The sequence below is a fragment of the Rhinolophus sinicus genome, chromosome 17, assembly GCF_057876585.1.
Source record: "Rhinolophus sinicus isolate RSI-liver-muscle chromosome 17, RSI-T2T, whole genome shotgun sequence".
Taxonomy (NCBI): Eukaryota; Metazoa; Chordata; class Mammalia; order Chiroptera; family Rhinolophidae; genus Rhinolophus; species Rhinolophus sinicus.
In genome coordinates this window covers 50,851,057-50,865,526 of record NC_142517.1, presented here as the reverse complement: position 1 = coordinate 50,865,526, position 14,470 = coordinate 50,851,057, and the positions used below count along the sequence as shown (strand labels likewise).

General features: G+C 45.2%; 1 protein-coding gene across 12 annotated transcripts in view; it reads right to left on the bottom strand.

Moving 5' to 3' along the window:
• Positions 1 to 2,054: 2,054 nt before the first annotated feature.
• ST6GAL1 (ST6 beta-galactoside alpha-2,6-sialyltransferase 1) overlaps positions 2,055 to 14,470 on the bottom strand; it is a 133,470-nt gene continuing 121,054 nt past the window's right edge. For all 12 annotated transcript variants that reach the window (XM_019752122.3, XM_074329231.2, XM_019752125.3 and 9 more), the window contains 3 exons: positions 8,891 to 8,989; positions 7,536 to 7,710; positions 2,055 to 5,054 (listed from right to left, as the gene is read on the bottom strand). In XM_019752122.3, the coding sequence (XP_019607681.1) occupies positions 4,813 to 5,054; positions 7,536 to 7,710; positions 8,891 to 8,989 (516 nt within the window). In that variant the 3' untranslated portion in view covers positions 2,055 to 4,812. The remainder of the gene's footprint in view (positions 5,055 to 7,535; positions 7,711 to 8,890; positions 8,990 to 14,470) is intronic.

The following is a 14,470-nucleotide window of genomic DNA, read 5'->3' as shown; positions in this document are numbered from 1 at the left end:
TTCCTACCTATCATTAATTACTTAAGTGTAAATAGATTAAATTCTCCAATTAAAAGATATCGAATGGATAAATAGATTTTAAAAATCCAGTGATATGCTGCCTACAACATACTTGCTTTAGGTTTAAGGACACACACAGACTGAGAGTGAAGACATGGAAAAAGATATTTCAAGAAAATGGCAACCAAAAGCAAGTACAGGTGGGGGAAGCCTTTCCTCTCCCTAGTGGCAGGTGAGGTAAAGAGGAACCAGGGCCCCACTTTTCCTCCCTTGCTTCAAACATATACACCTTTGAAAAATCAGTAGATACTAGAATAGGAATCAGGAGAAAAGCAGCTTGAGGAGGTTGCAGAAGCTCCCCTCCAGACCTTGACAGAGGGGTCCAAACCACCCAGCTCACCAGCTGAAAGGATCTTACAAATATTTAGAGCCACTGTAAATTTGGCAAGCACAAATCTCAGTTCCCCCCAAAATTGAAATCGATTTTTCTATCACTTTTATTTTGAGCTTCCATTCTACTGGGATCCAGGCAGAAACACAATCTCAGTCAATATGGCATCACATCTGAGTTCCAGGGAACTTACAAAACTAAGGCATTGGGTGCAGGGGTCAGTAGTACAGCCTTCTGTGTTATTTGGACACACAGCACTATTCAAGTGTCCCTCGTTTATGATCTCATCAGGAAGGGGCATTCACTCAGCTGCTTCTGTGCCTATCCAGGCATGGGATCCTTCAAAGCCACCTCTGGTCCCATCTGCCTGGACTTGCATCCCCATGAAGCCTCACCCTCTAAGGACATGCAGATCCTTTCCAGAACTTTGGCTGGATTAGCAGGGCACGGGACCCTCACTCCAGGCCTTCAGATAGCCACACTCCTTTCACTATTCTTTCCAGCCCCACAGGACTTCTGTAGATGGAGTTACAAGCAAGAGTGGGGAGATTTGCTTGCTAGGATTGCCACAAAAAAGTACCACAAACTGGGTGGCTTCAACAACAGTTATTTTCTCACAGTTCTAGAGGCTAGAAGTCTGAGATCAAGGTGTCAGCTGGGTTGGTTCCTTCTGAAGCCTGTGAGAGAGAATCTTCCATACCTTTCTCCACTAGCTTCTGGTGATTTCCTGTCAATCTTTGGCTTGTAGAAGCATCTTTGATCTGATCATGGCCTTTGTCTTCACATGGCATTCTCCTTGTGTGCATGTCTACCCCCAAATTTCTATAAGGACACTAGCCACGTTGGATTAGGGGCTCCCCTACTCTAATATGACTTCATTTTAACTAGTTACCTCTGCAATAACTCTATTTCCAAATAAGTTCACATTCTGAAGTACTGGAGATTAGGACTTCAATATATAAGTTTTAGGGAGACACATTCAACCCCTAACAGGAGATGGTCAGATGGGGAAAAGCAATTATTCTTTCTCCCTTTATTCCTGCTTCCCCTAAGGATTTTTTTTTTTAAGGAATGTATATATAATTAGTTTCAGGTGTACAAAACAATGTAATAGTAAGACCTTTACACCCTCACAAAGGGATAACCCTCTCCCCCAATCTACTACCCCTCTGACATCGTATATGGCCGCTACAATTCCATTGACTCTATTCCCTATGCTGTACTCCACATCCTGTGACTATATATATAAAATTATAGTTGACATTCAATATTATTCAGCTTCAGCTTAAGGATTTTTATCCAAACATTTTGGCTATTCCCTTAGGACATCATTCCTTTAAGGGTTTTGGGCTTTTGGAAACCAAGGTAACTTTCCTTTAGTTTGCTTCCTGCCCTATTGCATCCCTTCCCCAAGGTATTGCATGAACAACAGCTTAGTAATTTTAATCCAAGCAAAAGCAAAAGGAAGAAATATCAATAAATCCATCAATATCTCCCAGATACTACTATCCTACCACATAAGTGAGCATTCCTTTCCCTGGAGCACTGAAGAGGAGCTAGTGGGGGAGGATTTGGGGATTCAGGATTCCAATTGTGTCCTCTTTGGAGATGAGAGTTTACAATCACCAGTCATTCCCCTATCAAGTAAGGAGAGAGGACAAGCTTTTTATAAAAACATTTATTTTAAAATTTTACATAATCTTTGGGCAATTCTTAATTAGCTTAGGCATTTTTCAGAAGTTTCTGAGATTGATGTCTCAACTCCAAACCACAGTTTATTTGATTTGTTAAAGGATTATAGGTAGGACTTCATGAAAAAGGATGAAGAGATTACAACTGAGGGAGACAAAACCAGTTAGAGACAGGGGCTTTCCTACAATAGTCATAATTTTTTTAATTATCTGTAACAAATATTCAACACCTCATCAGACCAATGGTAATACTCTTATTTGCATTTTACTAGAGTTTCCATAGAGAGAAAACACAGAAATGAAATCATACTTAAATTAATTTGATACCTTGTAATAACTAAAAGCTAGCATCTACCCAGTGTAGTCTCAGTGTAATATATTTCCTGCTTCAGCACTCAGTGTTCATGATTCAAAGATTTCAATGAGTGTGTCAAATCTGAACAAAAAGCAAGCCAGGAATTCATGGGCCCTGAGAGGCAGAAAACACTCGTTCCACACAGCAGTTAGTGGGCCAAGGGCTCCCCCACCCATTCCCAAGCAGAATCAGGCCTGGGCCGCAGGTAGGAAAAAGAGGGGCACGCTCTGCACCCTCCACTACCTCAGATGGTTTCTTTGGTATTCCAAACAGGGGAGTTGTTGTCTCCCAATGGGACAGTTAAGTGTCTAAGGACAGGGCCCCATCTCTGGCCTCCCTCAAAGTAGGGTGCTGCCCAGGTGTGAGCACAGAGCAGATCCTTAGTAAGGGAAGGAAGGAAACTGCCATGCACAGAGTACCTGCCAGGTGCCAGAAATAGAGCCAGGTCAGGTGTTTCATGTGACCCTCATGATAGCCCTGTGAGTAGGCTCATCACCCCCATTTTACAGATGTGTAAACAGAGGCTCAGAGAGGAGAATTTGCCCATAGTGGCATAGCTAGTAAATAGGGGAGCTTCAATCTGAAAACCCAGCCTCCTCTCACTGCCCATAGAAGCTGAGGGGTTGGCAGCAGATGAGTACTCCAGCTCCCAGGCACCTTCTCCAGAGCTCAAACATTAGAAGCCCTTGAGCACGAGGGGCCAGCTTCAAGAGTCCAGAACCTGGGGCTATGAGCTCTGGCTCTACAGCATTACTTAGTGACCTTGATCAAGTCCTTTACCGTCTCCATACCAGGTGTCTGTCCAGGATGTCTCTCCACCAGGGAGAGGATATGAACATCACCAACTGGAAAGCATGTTTACAGACTACAGTGGGAGGGCCTCTGCCAGGAAACTGTGCCCCTGTTCCCCTGCTGGAGGGATGGAGGGCAGGGCCGTCTGTTCCACCTGTGATAATCTGCTATGGTCCCTAAAGTTCTGACCTCTGAGAGCAACTTTAAGTTCTAGGGATCTACATCCCCACTCCCTGAGAGACCTTTCACAGAAGGCCCATGAAGGTCAAAGAAATTGGGTCAGTATACTTTTAAAGGAGAAAATGCTTAGAAGAAATTTGGGAGGGGGGAAGACTACTTTAAAGGGAAAAAAAAAAACACCAAGATGGCAGTTAGAAGGAGGTTTGGGGGTGGGCATTAAAAAGAAAGAAGTGGATACAGTGTGCAAAACCCAGCTGGTAGGATAGGGTCAGGTCAGGTTAGGCTGAGCCTGGAGAAATCAGGTTTTTGGCATCGTGCTTGCCTGGTGTCTGCCATGGGGCTGCACTCACTGCTGCAGACGTGGAAGGGGGTTTTCTTCAAAAAAATAATTTGAGCCTATAAGTTCAGGCAGATCTTAGAGAATAAATAAAAGCAGAAAGGAAAACACATCTCAAATGACTCGAAAAAATCTGCTTGCCATGTTTCTCCGCTTCCTCCAAAATCCACTCCTTGGCCCCAGCTCTGTGAAGCCTTCTGTGACCACAGACACAGCAAGTGTGTGCCCCTCCCCCCTCGGAGCACAGACAGAAAGCATAGCAAGCCCACCTCTCTAGAGACCTCCGGTGCACTGAGTTCACTGAATCCTACCTGTCTGTCACTCCCACTGAACTGTGAGCAACTCGAGGGTGGATATTATATTTCTGTACTTCCGTCTCCATATGGAGAAGGATGTGGGTTCATCAAGACCCTTTGTACATAAGCACCTAGGCTAAGGACCAGCCAAACCAGCCAAGTGATAGAAACACAGCCTCTCCTGGGGGCGTGGACCTTGGAAGTAACTTTGTTCTGGAGAAATCAAGCATGGTTCCTATGCCCCATGGCACTTACTTGCCCCCCCAGAGCCACTGACTGGCCCCCCAGAGCCACCATTTACCAAGCATAATCATAATTTGGGAGAATTTCTTTAAAACATGAAATCAATGTCTAGGTACAGATTTCAAGCAATATAGAATGCTGGTTTGTGAGAAAAACATCATTCAAGTGGGGAAGACATGCCAGCTTTGGCAGCCCTGGTAGGAAAAGCGGATCTTGCATTTACCCGTGCGGAAGGAGGGGAGGACGCTGTCTGCCTCAGACATGGGTGCTATCTGTGGACATGTGTGGACATGTGTGTGGGAGGAAGCTTTGGAGCCACACACCTCTGTGGCTACACGGTAAGCTGGACCTGGTTCCTTGCCCTTGGGCTCCTGAAGTCCAAGAGCTCTTGTGGACAGAAGACCTAGAGTGCAAGGAACAGGCAGGGATTGTTCGGAAACAGTCTTCCTAGGTCCACGGGGACCAAAAGATGGGCTATAAAATTCCTTGATGGAGAGGGTGAGGGCACCTGGTCAGGGAGCCCACACTCAGCAGTGAATGTTCTGGAAGCCAGGCAAGCTGGCTTTTCCAAGCAGGTAAATGTCCTCATCTGTGCCCTGGTTGAGGTGCTTCACCAGATTCTTCTCAAAGAGGAGCGGGTGGTAGGCGCCCATCGTGCAGGCGCTGTCGTAGAACTTCTGGTAGTAGTAGCACACGTCAGTCTTGCGCTTAGATGGGAGGAACTCGTAAATATCCACCTGGTCACACAGCGTCATCATGATGATGATGCCTGGAGAGGGGAGCAGAGGTGAGTCCTGCTCGGCAACCCATCCCACACCCTGGAGCTCTGCCCAAGGAGTCCACAGCTAATGACCCCAAATTCGGGGAGATGTCTATCTGGAATCCTAGTTACGATTGTGATTCCCAGTCTGAGTGCTCCTGGTCAGCCACTCCAGTGGCTGTTCCCAGAGGGCCAAGGAGCCCTGTGCACCTTTATATCCCCAGCACATAAGCCAGGACCTGGTGCCTGTAGGTCCTCCTAGGGGGTTAAAGGACTCCATCCATCAGCCAATGAATGTATCAGTGTAAATAAGCTGTATGAAGAGAGAGGACAGGGTGACAAGGAGACAGTACCATCACATGTATATAGTACTTTCGACCACTTTTATGTCCCGGAGGAACCACTTAGATGGTGCTATGTGGGAGAAGGTGTTTCTTACGGTACTTGCAGAAAAGTGTGGTGAGGAAAGACTGTTCCTCCCTCAGCTGAGAGGAGGGACAGTTGGAACAGGAACACACCATGGACTATATCGACGGGCTCTGCTCATTCAGGCAGAAGATTGGAGCTGAGGGGGTGGGGCCAGGTTGGTGCTCTCAGGGAGGCAGCGCAGACACTGACATGCAAACCCAACAAGAGTCAGGAGACTGCTGCTGCCATGTACTTATACCCAGCTGGCTCAGCCATCTGGTGCAGGACACATCCTTCTCTGAGCCTCAAGTTCTTCATCTGCCCCAAGGGTATGATCTACCTACTCCTCCTATCACATAGGCAATTGTTAGGATGAAATAAGACCATGGCTTTAACATGACTTTTGCCAACCATAAGTATAGAGAATCTTTATGACAGAGCAGCTCTCACTAACAGCAAAGCTATAAACTGCTAGCAGCATCTTTGTTCCAGAAGAATTCAATGTGGGAAAAGCCCTACTTCTGCCCTCCAGCTACCACTGGTCCAATGGGGTAGAAAAGACACCTCTGCAATTAATGGATGCAGGCACAGCAGAAGTGCTTCTAGAAATTATGGGAAGGAGCGTTTCCTATGAAAGAGGGCTCACGTAAACCCCCCAGAGCACTGGTGTGGGGCCCACAGGAGCTATGGCCATGAGGGATGGGCAAGACAGGAGGATTGGCAGTGGGAGGGACAGCATGGGCACAGGAGGGGAGTAGGGCAGAAGGAAAGTGTGTTCGCCATGATGGTTCTACAACTATTCCTACTCAAAAGGAAGCAGCCCCAAACATACCCATCCAAAAGTTGAAGACAAAGGTATAAAGATGTGAGACTATAAGAGCCCCTGTTTCTTATTATAAGGACTGTTTTTGATATTAAACATGTATTTGTTCATTTTCTCGGGGAATTTTACCACAGGGCTATCCTGTGCCAGACAGCAGGTGAGTCAAACACAGTCTCCACCCTGAGGGAGTTTGCAGTTTCGTAGGGAAGGTGGGCAGGTGAATTACACAATGCTGTGTGGCTGGGCCCATTGGTGGCAAAGTGGTCCATTGCGGGGGCCTGAAGGAAGGCGCTTTCCTTCCTGTGCAAACGAAGCCTAACATCTCATGGACATCACTCATGGTCAGCCAAACTCGAAGTGAAAGGGATGGAAGGCAGACATTCCATAAGGGCCAAGAAGGGTGGAGAAAGCCTGTCGCCAGCATTCAGGGCCCCCTGCACTCTGACCTTAGCCCTCTCCTCACCAGCCCCCACAGCAACGCTCATGGCCCCCCAAATCCAGTCAAGCTTCACTGCTCATCCTTCTCTCAGGGCCATAACTAGGGTGCGCACTAGGGTGAACAATGTTTTGAAATTTTGAAAAAAGCATTATTGATTCTTCTCTTTTCCTCAGTTCCCAGTATGGCTCTACATGACATCATTACTGATCACGTCTTTATTTAAAATGTTGATGTTTCATTCATCACAAAATGTTTGCACTGTGATTTTTAAAAGATATTGTATAAAGATATTATTTCTCTTGTTACTGAATTTTTGGTACCCCCTCAAATTGTATACCTGAGTCAAGTACCTTCCTCATCTTAGAGTCTCAGCCCTGTTCCCCTGGTTTTCCTGCCTCCTCTCTTGTTTGTGCTTCCATTTACTCAGCAACACCTGCCAAATCCGCCCCTCTCACATGCCTGATCCAAAGCTACTCCTCCACGAAGCTCTTAGACTGTCCACCTAGACAGGGTTCTCTCTCCTGTGGTACCAGGGTGGTCACTCTCTCCTGGCACACACTCAATGTTGCCTCAGTTACCTGACTGAACTCTCCCAATGAACACTGTAAAGGAGAAGGATTCTATCTTATTAATCGCTGTATCTTAGCTAGAACTTGGCCCTGTTTACAAATACAGCAAAAACCTAGCAATTGCTTAGTGAATGAATGAACGAATGAACAAACGAATGAACGAACACACAAATGAATAAATGAGACCCCAGAAGAAAGCTAACCTCTACTAGAAACAAACAGAAGTGGTCTTTCCCCAGACACGGACTCACCGAGCATCCCAGACGATGGGGGGTTGGGCTGAATCGTCTCTGAGGAGATTTCTTGAATGACATCCCACAGCTCCCAAGGCATCTGGGGCTTGAGGATGTAGAAGGGCTGATCAGGATGTAGCTTACGGTAGCTCTTGTAGTTATCAAAGAATTTATAGTCGGGATTCTGGTACCACTGAAAAAGAAGGAAATGGTCTCAAGGAGAGAAATGTGCCAGTGCCTCCGCTGCCCCCAGGAAGTCATCCTCAGCTGAGGACTTTGAGGGGAGGTGGAGAAGGACCAATGCAGAATCCTGAGGCACAGCCCCTTCCTTGGAGCAGATCCCAGACTTCTCTGCCAATCACAGTTCTCACTTAATAGCAGAGGGGACCCGGCATGTAGCCTGTGCTCACTAGGAATTCTGAGCTTGGTGACAATGGAACAGCTTCAGACTTGAAGATCATAGAATCCGGGAATTATATCAGTGCTGTAAGGGGCCCTCGACACCATCTAACCCCACCTTTCATTTTATTTTTAAATGGGTGAAAACTGGGACACAGCTTGCCGCATCTGTGGTTTCCAAATCTTTGTCCTGACCCGGGCAAATTTCAGTCCTAAGTGAGATCAGTGCAAAACTGTGGAAACTGAGGTAGTGAGTGTGTAAGGGATCACCAGGGCCTGTTAGCTATTGCTGTATCCAACTTAAGAATTCGGTGTCCCACGAACAGTGCTCTCTGTCCTTCCTGAAGCCATTCTCCTTCCTGCAGCCGCAGCCCCCCACATCCGGGAAAGGCCAACTGACGTGCATGGCAAACAGTGAGAGGGCCGTTCCGGAGAAGCTGAGAGTCCAGCAGCTCTGAGACCCCTGTCTCCTTCCCTGAATGAGCTGATGTTACAGATTTGGCCCTGGGACAGGTGACTTGCCCTTTCCACATTCCAGTTTCCTCATTTGTAAAATGGGAGCAACCATGCTTCTGTATACTTCCTCACATTGTCATGAGAGTTAAATGAGAAGAATTCTGGAAACTGGAAGTGTGGGACACATGTGGTAATATTTATAGAAATAATAGTAACCACTGTCTGCTGATAGTAACCATTTCTGCTGATACTCATCAGGAATAGTTGTGTTAATTATTGTATTAATCCACCTCATATGGTGAGAAGTCCAGCCACTATTACTCCTGATACATGCCATAATTAGGAGACCAATACATATAATGCAAAATGGGGCTGGTCCAGAGGAAGAAGAGTGCCCTAAAACTGAAATAGCCAGTCCTCAGGGATGGCCCTGGTCAGCTATGACTTAAAACCCCACTCGGGATAATCTATAGACAAGCAGGAGACTGAATCCCTGTTTCCCATGGATACCCACTTACCTTTGGGATATCTGAGTGGTAAACAGACGGGTCCCACACAATTAGGATTCCTTCATTGTACAAACTATCTTTCAGGAAGCTCTCTTCTGTGGTGACCAACTGCAGGAAGAAACAGATAAACTGTCACTCGGACATTTACATGTAAATAATAATAATAATAACTGACACATCACCCTTGAAGCCCCTGAGCCCCGTGAGGCTTCTCAGTTTTGATGCAGTCCTTAACTTCAGTGAGAGGAAGGCAAAGATGCCAGCTGGAACCGTGTAGACCTGAAGGGGCATTTTGTCAGAACTGATCGGCCATAGAGCAGAAAGGGCTCCCCTCAGACTTCGAGATGAATGGGACAAGGGTGCAGTGAAAATGGCGCACGTGTAGTCCCTGCAGTCATACTTCAGGTGGGGATCAAAGGGGTGAGGTTTAAAGTCAGAATGTCATCGAACCAAAATAATCTCTGGAAATCCTTTCAATCTACTATAAAGTCCAGGACACAGTATTTACACATCACGATGGAGACAGACATAGTACTTCTCACAAGTCCAACACAGCCAGTGGTTTCTCTGGCATTGGAACAGATGGCTATTCTGTGGTTGAGCACCAAATGAAGTATTGTTTTCTGCGTAGGAGCCACGTATATGCAAAAATATGCATCTTTAAACATGAGACTCTCACCAGGCTGGTGAGATGCTCGTGAGCAACCTTCTGGGGACCAGTCACAGCTCCCCTCCTCCCCCACAATCCCAGGCTCCCAAACTGGCCTGCATGTGGTAGTAAAACCCACCTGGGCAAAATGTGGTAGTGATAAGATTTCATGGGACAACCTGCTGGATCAATTTTGCAAAATGTATTAGCATCCTTTAAAAAAGAATATGTATATCCTTTGATTCAGTAATTTCACTTTTTTGGCATTTATCCTAAGAATTGAAATTTGGGAGGGGAGGGAAATTAGGCACAGAAATGTTAACTAGATTACTTATCAAAATAAGAAAAGTGTAGCAGCAGGTGAAAGATAGTAGAGTTGGATACAGAAAGACCTGAGTCAAATCTTGGCTTTGCAGCTAACTTACCTGGTGACCACGAACAGGTCGGGTAATCTCCCTAGGTCTTCATACTCATCAAATGGGGTACAGGAGTGAACGAGAAAGACAGAAAAGGGGCCCCAAAGGCTTACAGTGAGAGAAGCCAGGTCCCTCTCACGAAGGCCAAAACTGATATAAGAGATTAGCTAGCAGACATTCATCTTAAAAAACAGGTGGGAGATGATGTTGTTCAGGTAGAAAATGAGAGGAACAAATGACAGAAATCAAATCAAGAACTGACTGCAAATGAAAGCAAGAGTCACAACCGTAATTCCTTCCCACCTCAATCACTCACCATCAAGAAGGCAGAGATCTAATCAATGTCACTGCAGTAGCTGAACAACAACCATGGGAGGGTGAATGGTCTACGTACAACCCAAAGCACAGCAATTTGCCATGAGCCTCTAAGATCATTTCGCTACCTCATCTCCATATCTTCCTCCAGATCTAGGGCGGCCCTGAAAGCCTGAAGAATATAAGCCAGTTTCCTCAGTACATCTTTGAGACAATATTGGTGGTGAGCCCACCTTGACCAGGGATCGTGAGGTTGTACTGGCTACGGTCTTGGATGAAGATGGTCATGAGGTGAGTGAGTGTTAAAGGACAAATAAAAACAGGCCAAGCCAGGAGAGTGTGACGGCGAGTGGTTGGTTGTCCCAGACAGTAGGAACAACGTACGCAAATCTCTAATGTAAAAGCATGTGGCAGAGACTGCTAGCTGTCACCCAATATCCATTCTCTCTTTCGTCCTTGGTAAAAATACTTTTGATGTTTACCTCAATACATGGCTACCTAAAAATCAAACTACCTGAAACAAAAATTTCCCAGCCTCTCTTACAGCTAAGTATGGCCCTGTGACAAAATTCTGGCCAATGGTGTGTCATCAAGTGTAATTTCCAGGAAGTGTCCTTAAAGGCAGGGTCATGCCCTTCCTTGTTCCTTCCGCTTTTCTGCTGATTAAAAGTGGATTGATAGCTGCAGCTGGAGCAGTCATATTGGACCATGAAATGGAAGTCACAGCGTAGCATGCATAAGGTAACAGGTATACCACACCAGCTCTAGAATGTCTACCTTTGAACTTAATTTTTTTTACATGAGAGAGAAATACTTTTTTATCTTAAGATAGTGTCGAGGGGTAGGCAGAATGTCCTGTCATTTGCAGTGAAACCTTGTTTTGGTTGGTACAGTGAGTAGCTTGTTTGGGAACTGCAGATTGTCCAGTTGTGGCTAGGATACAAAGAGAGAGCTAGAAGGGATCAGAGAAAGGGAGGCAGGGGTCATGCCAGGGAACTTAGGGTTTCTTCAGTAGCTTAGAGGACCAGTGAAGGCTTTTAAGTGAGAGGGATCTAAACAGAGTAGTGTTCTCGACTAGAGTTTGCAGAGAGAGGGAGACCAGATAGATCCTGCTATTGTAGCCTAAATAAGAAATGATGGAGGAATAAAGAAAAAGAGTCACAATGGTCAGTTTAGACTTGTAGACTAATTGGTATTAAAAGTGAAAGAAAAGCGGTTCAATGGTGACTCCTGCGCCGCAGGCCATTTCTTAAAACAAGAACATAGAAGAGCAACTGGTGGGGATGTGCCTGTGGGGATGGAGGACGGATTTGAAGTTCAAACATGAGGTAACTGGCCTGGAATCCTACAGCTGAAAGGCCATAGGAACTAGGAATGGAACCCACATCTTCCAACTTTAAGTTCTATCCTCTTTCTATGGGGACACTGTAACTCACAGCACAGGAATTCAATGCTATAGCCCGAAGGGTCCCTTGGGCTGTCCCTTGGGCCTCATAGGACCCCACTATTCTATACATGTCTTCCAAGCCAGAATTCTACAACTTCATTCCCTATCCTCATCTCACTCCATACCCCTCTAAACAGGTGGCACATTAACAGCATGTCTTTCCTTGTGTTATGCTTCTTTCTATGCAGAGTACTGATATCAGGTGATTTATATGTACTCATGAGGATTAGTGATAACTAGGATTTTTAAAAAATGTCTCCTGCCACAGTCTCTCTCCAGCAATCTTCTTAGTATACAAAGCAGGAGGCCAGTGGCAGCAACTTCTGGCACTGAGACTTTCCCAAGATCTGTGGCTTCACTGTCCTCAGAAACCCAAGAGGGATGCACAAAGTTTTCACCTTTACAATAAAAGGTACAGCAATGATAACAGTATATGCCATTTAATGATGCTGATTCCAAGCCAAGTAATTTCAGATACTATCTCAGTTCATCTTTATGACAGCATTAGGAGTTAATTATTAATATGCCCATTTTTATAAATTAGGACTCAGAAATGCTAAGTAACTTGCCCAAGCCACATAGCTAATAAACCGGGGAGTCTGAATTGGAGCCCTTTTGTCTGACTCCAGACTCCACACTTCTAATCTATATACTGCACGGCCTCACACAAGGAGGGGAAGACGGGACACCCATGGCTCTTGCAAGGAAATGGCAAAGAAAGCATTTGATGAGGGGTATGGAATGTCAGGAGAATCTTGCTTTTTGCCTGAGTTGTAGTGTGTCACAGCTTCAAGATCCTCGAGGGACTACATCCAAATCCATCACTTTCAGATGTGTAAACTGAGGCCCAGAGTGACGAGAGATTGTTTGAGGCGTCAAGATGAATTTGAGGCAGAGCCAGGACCAGAGGTCGGCTCCTACCAGAGTGTTGTTTCTGTTCCCACGGGGCTACATTCATAAACCACGAGGTACGTCAACAAGCCAGCACACTGTCAGGATCTGGGCCACTGTCCACACACAATGGAAAAATGGTCATTTACTTCAGCTACTTGAAGCAAATGAAAAAGTAATCCATGAAACTGAGAAAATGTGAAGATAAATGCTAGTGTTATCCAGTGAGGAGAAACAGAAAGTGTCCAGGACTAGACCTGGTGGACGGGAAGGGAAGACGCCAGAAAGCACCCCTCAACCTTAAATGGACATGGTTCTGAACTTACCACATTAATTCTTACAGCCCTTTATGTTATGTCAAAGAGTTTCTAAACCAACCAAAAAAAAACCAGAATGATTCAAACAGCTCAGGGAATTGGGAGACCGCTTTGTGTCTAACTCAGGCTGTGGTCTTAGGTGGGTCACTTCCCCTCTCTAGGCCTCAGGTGCTTTATATATAGGACAATACCATCCTGGAGGCCCTGCCCAGGTGCCCAGGTGACCAGCTGTGCTCAGACAACAGCTCAGACTGTCATTTTCCCAACTGCAGCCGAAGGGACTTGGGGGAGAATACTCGTAAAGCTCCTCTCAAATGCACCTCTACTTACTACCCATGTGCAGAGTCTGACCTGAGCTCAGCGGATCCCAGGGGACCTCATCATAAGGAGAGTAAGTCATTGCCAGAGCCAGAGATCCCCAAGGAACACTTGCCAGGAAAAGGGACATGAAGTATTGTTCACTGCAAAAACTGAGAAAATACAAGAAAAGAAAACACACGCATCTATATTTACAAAAAGAAGAAAATAATAACCATCCATAATTGTATTCTTCAGAAATTACCATTGTGAATATGTTGGGCTTTTTTTCCTTGTTTTGGATTGAATTGCTTCTACCCCTTCCCCAAATGCATACTGTGTTTCCCCCAAAATAACACCTAGCTGGACCATCAGCTCTACTGCACCTTTTGGAGCAAAAATTTACATAAGACCGGGTATTATTATATTAATTATATTATATTATATTATATTATATTATATTATATTATATTATATTATATTATATTATATTATATTATTACATTATATTATAAAGACCTAGTCTTATATTATAGTAAAATAAGACCATGTCTTATATTAATTTTTGCTTCAAAAGGTGCATTAGAGCTGATGGTCCGACTAGGTCTTATTTTCAGGGAAACAAGGTATGTGGAAGTCCTACCTTCCTAATATGACTATACTGGAAATAGGACCTTCAGGGAGATAATTAGGTTAAATAGGTCATAAGGATGGGGCCCTAAACTGATAAGACTAATGCCCTTATAAGAAAAGAAAGAGACATCAGAGAGCCCTCTCTTTTCACATGCACGCAGAGGAAAGGCCATGTGAAGACACAGAAGGCAATCATTCATGAACCAGGAAGAAACCCCAACCTTGATGGCACCTTGATCTTGTACTTCTGGCCCTCAGAACTGTGAGAAAATAAATCTATGTTGTTTAAGCCGCCTTTGTGGCATGTTGTTATTAGCAAGCCTAGGAAACTATGCCTGCCTGCGTGCGTGCGCGTGTGCGTGTGCGTGTGCGTGTGCGTGTGTGTGTGTGTGTGTGTAGATATCGGTATATCTTAACTTATAGAGGCTAGACTTAATGGTTTTGTTAAACTCACACAACAGTCCTGGTCAATGTCTTCTCTTTATTCCTCACAATATTTCGAAGCCCCAAACAGGGCATGAAAACGAAGCTATAAGAGATTATGTAACTGGCAAAGATCACACAACACGAAGGGATGGAACTAGGAGGCAAATCAAGGTTTGTCTTATCTTTTCCCACTCTACT